Here is a 12,406-nt window from a genome sequence, read left to right on the forward strand (position 1 = left end):
GTATTATACCTTTGAGAATTAAGGAAAATTCGAAAGGCATTCGAATGGATATTTTTTATTCGATGGAAATGATATTGAGCAATGAGTCTCGAATAGCATATCGACCAGTCAGTTTCGAAATCGTGTAAATTTCTTCCGTAGAGCCCTGAGATTTAAATCCAGAATTCGAAAAATTGAATCGATAGGATTCGCGAGGATTTTATTAAATGTGTAAAATTTTGCTCTCAAACATCTCTGACGAATTTTCGACAAAGCTTACGTCCTCATATTAACCAGCAAAAATTCTTTTTATTCGAAAAGAAAATTATTTATATAATATGATATAACAGATTATATAACATTGATACGAAGTATGAAGAAATTAGTAATTATGGAGAGAATTAGAAATTTCTAATTAATATTTGGCCTGTCTTACGCACCACATTGGACGCGTACGTATGTGTGTACGCATACGTACGCAAATAACACACGGAACACATGATTGTTACACACCATTGACAGAGTGTCTACTGAAATGTCGGAGTCGTACGTTTTATTTCTGAACTACAGATCTCTCATTGTCTCGATGGTCACTCGCTTGATCTTTATTTTGTTACTGCACGCGACAATGATAAATTGTTCTTTTTATATCGTATTTTATTGTGTGCACTTTCGTCTGCACTCCGTTGAGAAGAAATGATAAGACATGGAAAATACTTGAGAAATTTCACACACGTAAACACAAAGTCGAAATCGCGACCAATTTCTTCTCCCGAATCAAAAACACTTGAAACAAAATAAAAAAGATAAATATAGTATCGATTAAAATTCCATTAAACCGAGTAAATGTGATTACAATTTTGTAAAATTAGTCTGGTCGAGAGATTTGTCAGAAAGATGAATGAAAAAAGATAAGACCGGTAAAAAAAAAAGAAAGAAAACGATAATAAAATAAGAAAAGAAGACAAAAGATCTGAAAGAGTCTCGGTTGACACTCTACAAAACCTCGACGAAGGCTCAAAGTAACACAAAGTCTCTAGGAAAATTAGTTGATTAGTGATAGCACAAGCAAGTAACCTAATCTAGGAACAGTTACAGTGTTGGGAATGCCAAATGCTTTTGCCACACTTAGAGAAAAAGATTCGATCGAACGGCTCGAACGAAACTAACCGCCGATTCGTCTTGCGCCTAATTAAAAAAAAAACTTGTGGTCCAGCTTTTATTTGTTTCTTTTACAAACGATTTACACGTATTTTCGTAGCCATTGCACTACGTATGTGTGCGATGTATACTAAAGCTGAAACTTAGAAAGTATTGACAATTAAAAAAAAAAAAAAGAAGAAGAAAAAATAGATTAGTAGAAGAAAAGTGCGAAAAAAGTTAACAAGTTAATAAGAATGAGCAAAACTAAGCTGAGCTGCTTCGTGGTTTATAGAAAAAGTAATATAATAACGATGATAGTGATAGAAATGTGCACGGCCTGAACAATGTTCAGAATAATCAACGAGTCGATTTTGCGTTATTAAAAGGCTGATTACGATGAAGTGATAACACGAACGAGAGATAGTGGGTCACTAACAGCTTGTAATTTATTTTATAATCTTCGCGCCTTACTGCCCGCTCTATTTTCTATCCTAATATTCTTGACCGATGAAATCTTTCGCCGCGTGCCTCACACGCGAGATCCGTTGATTTACAAACTATACGCCATGATTTTTCTTCGTTTTCTTTATTCGATCTGCAACGCCTGACCAAGCTAATTGACTGATGATAATGCGTGACACGCGGCCTGGTGCATGGGAATGATATTATTATGGTTGTGGAGCTAATCGATGTGAACTGGTTGTTGTTCATGAAATGTAATAATAATAATCTTGATAGTAGTAAATCTTCGTGTGAAATTCGAATAGCGATAAATTTTCCTGCTATTCTGTGTATTAAATTGTGGTGATCGAATTTGATACGATTAAGTATTTATTACGTTAACTATAACAACTTTATTACATAGAGCTTGTCAAATATATAGGTCCCTAATGAAACCTGTGCGTTTACACAAATTTGAAGGATTTTATCATATTGAATTTCGGTAATTAAATTCGAGGGTAATCGAAGTTCGTGGAACTTCTAAAAATTGTATAACTTCCAATCGATTCCTAAAAATACTAATCTATTAGAACAATAAATCAATCGACCGAAAGTTCCAATGTTCTTACGGCCACGTATTTTGTAGCAAAGTATAAAAGGTTGAAGAAAACAACCAGGCACATAGTTAGCTCTATAATGAAATTAACACACACGGATGCTAATGAATACTTGATGCTGCTTCGATACGTTTGCTGACCACGTCAAATCTCACGGCTTCACCGAGTTACCTTTTGCACGTGCACCAAAATCTGCATGTAGGAAGCTCGATTATTGTTTATCTTTTTGAGAAAATACACCGTGAGGCTTGATGATGAATAACCATGAAAAAATGTGTGCGTCTTTGTGCCTTGCGCTTTGTGTGGCATGCATCAGTGTGAAGAACCGATCGTTACCGCCTGCGTTCCGAGTCGGTAAGTAATCCGCATTTCAAATCCTAGGTGACTACAGCTTCCGTATGAACACCACCTTAGGCTGTTAGAGGCGAACTTAGATGATTAGTGGCAGACACATACAGATGCTTCGTCTGACTTTCAAAGAGTTTCCAATAATATTTTCCTAGGAAAAGGAAGGTCTTTTATTTTTTTAAAATATACCTAGGATATAGAAAGTAGGGATAGCTTTGTTGATACCTTAGGTAGTCCCTTTGTGAATAATTGATGCTTTTTTAAAATAACTTCAAAAGTCTTCTTCAATACGGACGTTTTTATTTTCATTCGAACATTTATACGAAATAATGGATTTTTATTTCGAAACAATAATCATCTTTGCTCGATTCGCGTTTTATCTCTTTATAGGCAAGGCCGTAGTAAAGTTCCACTTTTTGCATTTCTTTATCCGAATTTCTATTTTTATTGGAAAGAGTATTAGACATTTCACTTAAAAAACCATAATGCAAGGTAACAGAATCATTGATAAGTATTCTAGAATTTTGTTAGATTCCTCGAATGCCTAGAACGGTAAAGAAATTAGAGCCGAGCATGAACTATGTAATTTGCTTTACGAAAAAATTAAAAATTGCTCGTCTATGGGAAGTTTTAAAGTACGTGTTCTTTTTGATTTTTAATTGAAACCTTCTTTTTCTATTTTTTGCATATCGTATATATACCTTCCCTCGTTTCTGAAAAAATTGTTAGTACACTGCAACAGAAATGAATTCCTTGAAAGTCAGAATCTTATTGCAAAACCCATGATTCTGAGTGATCGACGACTATCTAAATGGAATTCTCTATGCACAGGCTTATTTCGATGGCGTATGGTCAGATCGGTATGATCCAGGCAGCCGCCGGCTTCTTCGTCTACTTCGTAATTATGGCTGAAAACGGATTCCTGCCGCTGCATCTTTTCGGCATTCGAAAACAATGGGACTCCAAGGCTATCAATGATCTTCGTGACAGCTATGGCCAGGAATGGGTAAATTCTAAGAAACTATCAAATAACAAATCTCCAGAATTGTTTCAAATCTCAATCATAATTTATTTCTCCTATCAAGTATTTAAATATAAATTTCAGAAATTAAAGTTAAGAATAATACTCACTTATATTCTCGTTATATTTTCACAGACATACAGGGATCGTAAGACACTGGAATTCACCTGCCACACAGCATTCTTCGTTTCGATCGTTATCGTGCAGTGGGCCGATCTGATCGTTTGTAAGACGCGACGCAATTCCATCATCCACCAGGGAATGAGAAACTGGGCCCTGAACTTTGGTTTAATATTCGAGACCGCCCTCGCCGCGTTCCTAAGCTACACACCCGGCATGGACAAGGGTCTCCGCATGTTCCCTCTCAAGTAAGCCTTTAATTACCTTTAATACGTTCTTTAAATGATTTTCTATATCCAAGACACGTGTAAAAAAATGATTTTATACCGTACAATCTCTACGAGATTAGAAGAAATTCTACAAACGATGAAACAAGTATCTAGTACTTCTTTTTTTCTCTGAGTACTTTAAATGAAATATAAGAGCTTAAGGCATGTTTCTAATATAATAATAATTCAACCTTTTAAATACCTAGATATTTGCTCTCTTTTATTCAAATTTCTAATTGTTAATGTCAAATACCTTAGGTCTCTATATTTTCATAATAATATGCTTATTATAACAAAGCGATGTTTCTTAAGTATCTTGAATGTAATCTAAGAGCTTAAGGCGCGTTTCTAACATAACAATAATAACGTTGGCTTTTTAGATTCCTTAGATATTATTTCCCTTTTCATTCATGTTTCCAATCGTTCAAGGTATCTTAAATCACATTTCCATGTATATAGCTACCTTTTACTTAGTTACATGTATACTTTATATATGTAGAAACGTGACTTTATGTTTCTCACAAATAAGACACAAACAAAAAGAACAGAATAGTTAAATACGTTGTCGTGTATTTTAGATTCGTCTGGTGGCTGCCCGCAATTCCCTTCATGTTCGCCATCTTCATCTACGACGAGACGAGACGATTCTACCTCCGCCGGAATCCAGGAGGCTGGCTCGAGCAAGAAACTTACTATTAAATGCGAAGAAAAATTTAATCATACACGCAGAGCGCGCGCGCAAGAGTTACAAGAGCGAGAGATGCAGAGAGAATGATGAGAGAAAGAGAGAGTGAGATATGCATATTACCCACGCAGATATACACCGAGAAACTAATAACTAAAAAATGAGCAAAAAAAAATATACGAAACAAAACCAAAAAAACAAAAAAACATGAAACAACCAAACAATGGGGAAAAAAAGATGAAAACGTTAAAAATCACTCACGTTAAATAAACACACACACATATTTTACCCATGGGGCGTGCTATTCGGGTCTAACCGTACTGTCGCGTGATGATGATATTATTTTAGATGGGGACAATTCGCATCAGCCGAGCCGAATCGTCGAACGAACCATCGCCATAGTCATTACAATATAGAGTGTCTTGCTGTTGTTTTACTGAACAAACAATAAAAAGCGCTTCTCGCGTGGGAGTAGATAAATGGCTTGCGAGCACTCTCGTTAGATGATGTGTGAAGTACAAAACAAGAACGAAATACGAAGTGGATGAATGAAAAGGGAGAAGAAAAAAGAAGAAGTTATATGAAAAAAATAAGAAGAAGAAAACGTTCGTCGTTCTGGCTCTGCGAGTTGCTTGCACGCGCGTGCCGGTGTATCATTAAACAGAGAGTTCGTCGTTCGAGAAACATCGAAGGAATCGACGAAGAAACAATAAAGGGTTCTACGAGCAACGTCGTCAGGAAGACTTCGAACTTCCGGGTACACACATGTCTGATATGATTCACGAGGTTTATAGGGATTAGTGCTGCCATCTGATCATCGACGAACGTATGATAAAGAAGAAGTACATAAATAGTAGGGCCTAAGACACGAGAATAAGAGAAAAAGAAGAAAAACGGCGTCGAATGAAGTCATCGAGGAGAAAAGAGACTGTATGAAAAGTACAAGCCCGGCAGTGGACACCCGTGTATCTTTTTGGAAACGGAGGGATACTGAAAATGGCGACAAATCGTCGGATAACGCGCACATCCGTATGAACGTCGACGGGTGTACGACATGGATGAATCTTTTAGAGAAAAAAAAAGCGGATAACTTAGCATCGATGGAGCATTCCGTTAGATGTCTTGTGATATCAGAGAAAAAAATATTCATATAGGCATCCCTTTAAGTAAAGGAACAAAAGAACACTGCGCTAGATTGGCACGCCCTTGTTAAGAGTTTAAAAAAAAAAAGAATTAAAAAATGCAATGTAGTCACGATTAAAAAAAAAAAAATAAATAAATAAGAGCGGTATTATAAATGTTACACTGATGCAGAAGTTTAAGAATCGATAACGAGAATATATCATTCGCAGTCGACACACACGAAAGAAAAACGTATTTACAGATAGACGTCTCGTGACACCTACAGTCTTACATAGAAACTTCTTAATTGTTAATTAAAGAAAAAAAAATAACAATGAAACAAGAAAATCAGTACGCTAGATTGGCACGCCCTAAAAGTTATTCATAACGCGACAGAGAGGGAGTGAGCGAGAATGAAAAGGAGCATAATAAAAAGAACCCAAAAGAAATTTAAAAAATGACAAAAAAACAGCAAAAAAGGATAAGAATACAGAAGTAATGGAAGCGCGTTTACAGTACTCATTATTATTCTTATTACAAGTAATGTTGTTCGGTTCGAGTCTTTAAAATCCGAGTAGCTGTCGAAGAAGCCAGAAGTCGCATCGTGTAGATATTCTAGTAGTTTGTGAGTCTCTGCATGAGAACTGCTACGCGAATGAAGAGAACGGGCCAGGATTGGACTGCAAAAAAGAGAAAGCTGAAAATGAGAATGTGAAAGGAAGAAAAGAGAAGAAAGAAGAAAGATATTAGACGCGCGGGGGCAGCACGGGGAACGAAGACGGCAAACAGACAGTATAATAAGTAACTATCAACTGAATCACTACCAATGGAAGAGAATACATAAACTAGATAAACGAAGAAACAAAGAAGAAGACGGACATAGTAAGAATAGAGAAGATACACGTTGTTTAAGTTGCGCGCGAGCAAATGGTAAAGCGGTGGTCACGGTTTTGGGAGCCATTGAACTGGACAACCTGCGTACCACTGACGAAACTGGACAAATAAATTACAGAAATGTTAATGATTAAAAGAAAAGAAGAGAAGACGAGCTGAGTAGACATGTAAGAATTCAAAATAGTCGCGCTACTCTGGGAGCTATGTGGTTTCCATGGGTGAGGGCGCTATGATAGTCGAGGTAACAGGATATTAAAAAATGCTAGTAGAGGATGGTAATGATATAGGAAAAGCACAGAGTGGAAACGAGGAAAAAATACAGACAGATGAAAAACAGTAAAAAAAAAAACATTCTTACTTAGGCGAAACTAAAAGTAAAGGAAAAAAAAAAGGTATAAATTCATTCTCTTAGTTTCTTCATAGGTTTAAAAACGCCAGCGGGACAGCTCGCTATAAATCATATTGACCCCCGAACGCAGAACGCCCTGTACCACCAACCCGCGGTCTGTCGTGTGTATGTGTGTGTCAGTATCGAAACAACGCCCCTTCGAATTTTGTAGGAGCAACAACAAGCCACCACCAACAATACAAAAAGAAAAATCTAAAAAAAAAATGAACAAAACGAACGAAGGTGACTTAAAATGCCTGCCACGCGACTTTTCGGGCCGGGACGATCCGAGACGTGCGATCATATCAGGTCTTATTTCGAGCTTCTTCGATGTGAAAAAAAACGCATACCAACAAAAATTCGTTTTCGTTTCTCTTTTTGCCTATATATCGATTTTGAATCCTTGTTGCTCGCTTTCGCGGCTTTTCGATGTGTACGCGCGCGCATGCGCTGGCAACGTCGGTGAAGAGGGCGCTTCGTTTCGAGCGGAGAACCGGGGCGGAGCGTAGGTAATGACAAACTCGTTTGTCGAATAAATTTCATCGTCGTTTGCCATAATTGCGACGATACCCCGAAATCAACGAACAGCCTCGATGTGTTTACCACGTTCTCTGGTTCCTCTGTTCCACGCGAATCAAGGCGAACGGACCATCGAGGATTCAGGTAGACGAAGGGTGACGCTCGCTCGGCGGCCCTGGCCCCAAAACTACCCTAAGTGTTCAATAATCGAGGTGTTCTCGAGGTGCCGTACACGCGTAACACGTTCTTCGCTTGCCAATCCCGCCGAATTTTACCATGTTCGCGAATATAAGAAAGAAATATATATTCCACGGGCTACGACTTTCCTCCAGCCCTTCCGATGAATTTTCTCTGTTGTGCGCGCGAGGGGCTGGTTGAATTATTCGGCCCCATTCACAAACACGTAACAACCATGTTGAATTTTGAATAATCAAATTCAATCAAAAAAATTCGGTAGGACCGGCGAAGCTTTAACCGAATCGTTTTTTGAGACACGTGGATCGTCATTTAAATCCAACCGATAACTCTTTGAAAGAAACCGGGACAGGAAAGAAAAAAGTGAGGAGAAACAGATAGAGGGCAGCAGTGTACCGTCGCGTTGCTCGTCGAACTCGGACTTTGATTACATACCGACAAAAAAGTACATACGAAATGATCACATTAAAAAAACGTCCCCAGTTCTCTTCTTCTTCGCGGAAGGGGAAGATGCTCGAAAATTGTCGAAATAAAAAACATGAATCAGTCGTTACAGTGCTAGATGTTGAGAAGCAGAGAGATGTTTAATGTTATGCCAGTTAATTCCGTTTTTCATGGTGTTTCTTGGTTTCACGTTGCGGGACAGTGTATACCGATAGCTCCGTGTGTGTGTTATCTAGAAAGATCGATCATTCCTGTCACAACGAAATCGAACCAAACAAAAAGAAAAGAAAAGAAAAACAAAAAATGGGAAACAGATTGCCTTCAGCGGATCCCCGTGTTTTGAGATAGGACGCGAACGAAAAGAAAAGATAGAATCGGAAAGAAGAGAGATCGAGGAGTGATAGCGAGGTATAAGCATGGCGGTAGGGGGGATGATGCATTGGCCCATTCATTTCAGTAAAATCGCTCCCGACATGGGTACCGGAGCTGGATCGGAGGATCCGTGGTTTGTCGACAGGGTGTTCCGTGCCCGGGGGGCGTAGGAGCCCAAAAAAAATGCTTTGCCGTCGTGCGCCTCTTTACTTTAGGCAAATAATTTAAACATTAATAATATAATAATAATAATTATAATATAATACATGTTACAATAAGATATTATTAGATGTAATTATTATATATGGTTTAGTCTAGATCGTGTTGTTGAAGAAAAAAAACAAAGTACGTATAAGCGAACAAAAAAAAGAGAACAAAGATAAAGATATGAAAAGTATGACGACGACGATGACGAGAGTAAGGGAGAGAGAGAGCGCGAGAGAGAGAAAAAATAGAAAATCAAGGAAAAGTGGCGATGAGAGGAAAAAAATTCGGTCTAAGACCACAATATCTTGCGGCGGACTGAGCGGGACACAAACGAGAGAATCCGCTTTTGCTTCGTTCTGTGCGCGTGGTATATCTTTTATTTCTTTCTCTTTTATAAATATATCTTTTTTCTTTTTTTTTTTTTTTCTTAGAAATACATACATCTTCAGTGGTCCTTTTACGTACAAAACCGTGTTTTTCTTTTCTTCTTTGTTTTCTTTTCGCTACGTTTCCGGTTACGCGGATGGATTTGCGGCTATATTGTATTCCCTCGTTTCGGCGACGCCATCGTTTTCTTCTCACTTGTATTACGCCCGCGGATTCATAGGAAAAGACAATCCTCGGTAAACGAGTCGCAAATCTTTTCGTGTTCTGCAAACGGGTAACCTCGCCAAAAACAACGCAATCGTCGCAAAACTGGTTTTTCGGGTGAATCGGCGTAAAAGAGCGGGAGAAAAAGAGAAATGTGTGAATGTGGGCGAGAGATCGTGTGTTTTAATATAACGGATTCTTCGCTTTTCTGTTGCCGCGATCGAACACAATAATAATTGGCAGTAAAATATTCGAGTTCAAAAAATAAAATCAAAAATCTGGGAATTGAGGAGGAGATAAAAAAGAAAACAAATGCTTAAAATAATAAAGAACAGTGTCACGAGAATTCTGTGAAACGTCGCCCCTGCACAGCCCGCCACATCACAACAGAATCATTGAATGATTAAAATATAAACAAAAAAAAAAATGAATGATGTTTTATTAATATTGTACATATTTTAAATAACTGCAGACGGACAAACGGATCGCGCATGAACGGTGACCCACGAGAAGGTGGTCTGTTTAAATGGTCCGCCTTTTCCATACGGGTTTCATACTCTTTTTCTGTTTTTCGTTTTAGCGCCGCATATATGATACACACCCCACACACATACACACTACACACGCTGAGAGACACGTGCGAACATAGAGAGAGATATACACACGTACACGCTCAGAGATAAATGAAAAGAAAATGTACACCGCTCTACCAAACAATCTCTTCTGATTGACGATTCCTTTCATATTGATTATTCTGTAAGTTCTGTTTTCACACGTGAATTACATTAAGAAAGAAATGAGAGACATTGTCCAACCCAAGTGTCATTACTTTTGATGTTAAATAAAAAATACATAATTAATAAAGCACTCTTTATCCTACCTTCCTGACTGGTACTTTCAGCACACAGGCGTAAACATTTGTTACAGGACAGGCGCGACTAAATGAATGGAAGAGAGCTTACTTTAACTATCATAGTATTTATTACACTTATATACATCTGTAATTATTCCAGCTATGTTTAATTTGTATAAATTTTAATTTCACATATACCTTGTTCTTTTATTCAGAGTCTGCTGATGCTAACTTTCGTCTGCCCCTTTGTTGATTCTTCTTGCGCAATCGTTCAATATGTTTCTTTAGTTTGCCTGAATTTTTCAGGTCCTCATATTGAGAAACTAAGTCCAAAATTCGTTTTTCAGCTGTAAGGAAAGAATAATAGAGTCACTATAATATACATATTATAGAACTACAGTTATTAATATCTTATATATCTACTTACACTTCTTTTTGAATACTGGTTTTTTACCACGTCTGATGGCCTCTGCAATCTCTTTCTTTTCTTCATAATCTTTTTGTTCTTTCAAATTTCTTCTTTTTTCCTCGTGTAATTGATTTTCCAATCTCTGTATAAGGTATTTGATCTTCTTTATTTCTTTTGGGTCTCTACTCTCAGCCAATTCCTTTTTCAATTCTTCGATATCATTCTCTCTTAGTTTATTGATGAACATATAATTTCTTTTAAATTTCTTCGGATCATATGTACCGCACAGACCGTCGAATCGAGGGTCTCTTGGAATATGCTTCTTTACCTGCACCACTTCTCTGAATCGTGGAACAGGCTTCTTTGAAGATATTTCACGCGGTCTGTTCTTATTTTCTCGTTTAAACTCAATTTTCTTGTTAACCTTCCGTGGACCAAACAATGCTTCCTTATATATTTTACAACCTAATTTTTCTTTTAACTTTTGCAGATCTTCAAAACTCATTTGTGAGAGCTCTTTCCTAATTTCATCCTAATTAGTAAACATTTATTAAATTATTAAAATTTCCATGGTTTTAAAAGTAGTTTGGACTTTTCCTCAATGTAAATATAACCTATTCCATTTACAATAAATTAACCTACATTATGTTCGTTACGAAAATAGGAAAGAAATATCATATATGAATATCTACCTGATGTTTATCTTCGTTAAGAAGAGTATCTTCCTCGTCACTCATGTTAAATAACAAAGAATATTGAACAAGAAAACAATCCTTTTGTTTGATTCACAACATATTTAGAAAACCGACATTTTATTTCGTAGGTACGGTTTCATATTATGGCGGTAGATGATGCTACTTCATCATCCCAGTCTGTGCTGACCTCTAATCTAAAATTATCAATTGCAAAATCGTTTAAAAAAAATAAAATTACTTAATATTCTTTTTTTACGAAACATAGATTGCGTAGTTCAGTAATCTAAGATAATATATTCTACAAAAGATCTTAATATGATATTCTGTGAGAATGTTTTGAATCCACATATTCCTAACAATTTGGGAAAAAACAGTTATATTGAACTTTTTCAATCATGTAGAATGTGTAATTAAAAGAATAATAACACGAGATACTTTTAGATGAAAAATCATATTCTAAAGTATGCATTGCACTCAGTACATATGTAAATTCATATACGTAATCTTTCATATTCGATGGTAACTTTCTGCAGATTTCCTAGTGATTGCGCAACATTATGAAATCCCTAATTTTACGTAACGCGTTATATCAATGTCGAGACTTATTGCTATACATATATCACGATAGGACCCGCTTGAACTGCGTAAAAGGATATATAATTGTGCTGCGTAAAATCTGTAAACCTGTACGGTGGCTCCCTCTGCCTAATTGTTATGGAGCTTTCAAGGTTATCTGAGTTTTAAATCTAATAAACATCATTACTTCCTAATTGTATTGGTGTTTTACTACAAATGCAGAAAGCTGTTTTGTAGTTCACTATTACGATTCTGTTACCGATACAACTCCACAAAACATAGATATTTCAAATCGAAATACATAGTTTCCATTACATAAAAAATAAAATATTTAAGATTCTCACTATAAGAAAATAAATTATTGCAAATAATACATTTTCGGAAAATGTTAATTTTCTACTTTAAGGTAAAACTTTGTAAAAATAACCCTTGGCATGGTCCACAAGACTTATTAATATTTATAAAAATTAAATATTTACATATCTTACACTGTATGTAATTCTTTCATACTTCATTAA

The 12,406-nt window shown here is 36.6% G+C and overlaps 2 protein-coding genes across 9 annotated transcripts in view; one reads left to right on the forward strand and one right to left on the reverse strand.

Moving 5' to 3' along the window:
• LOC126921616 (sodium/potassium-transporting ATPase subunit alpha) overlaps nucleotides 1–10,219 on the forward strand; it is a 166,439-nt gene extending 156,220 nt beyond the window's left edge. For all 8 annotated transcript variants that reach the window (XM_050733326.1, XM_050733319.1, XM_050733320.1 and 5 more), the window contains 3 exons: nucleotides 3,360–3,534; nucleotides 3,685–3,917; nucleotides 4,517–10,219. In XM_050733326.1, coding sequence (XP_050589283.1) covers nucleotides 3,360–3,534; nucleotides 3,685–3,917; nucleotides 4,517–4,637 — 529 coding nt within the window. In that variant the 3' untranslated portion in view covers nucleotides 4,638–10,219. The remainder of the gene's footprint in view (nucleotides 1–3,359; nucleotides 3,535–3,684; nucleotides 3,918–4,516) is intronic.
• A 94-nt stretch (nucleotides 10,220–10,313) lies between these two features.
• Nucleotides 10,314–11,473, reverse strand: LOC126921630 (ribosomal RNA processing protein 36 homolog). Its single transcript, XM_050733350.1, has 3 exons — nucleotides 11,310–11,473; nucleotides 10,636–11,149; nucleotides 10,314–10,555 (listed from the first exon to the last, which is right to left on the reverse strand). The coding sequence occupies exons 1-3, from the start codon at nucleotides 11,352–11,354 to the stop codon at nucleotides 10,416–10,418; spliced, it is 699 nt and encodes a 232-aa protein (XP_050589307.1). The 5' UTR covers nucleotides 11,355–11,473; the 3' UTR covers nucleotides 10,314–10,415.
• Nucleotides 11,474–12,406: the final 933 nt, after the last annotated feature.

The sequence above is a fragment of the Bombus affinis genome, chromosome 11 (assembly GCF_024516045.1).
Source record: "Bombus affinis isolate iyBomAffi1 chromosome 11, iyBomAffi1.2, whole genome shotgun sequence".
Lineage (NCBI taxonomy): Eukaryota > Metazoa > Arthropoda > Insecta > Hymenoptera > Apidae > Bombus > Bombus affinis.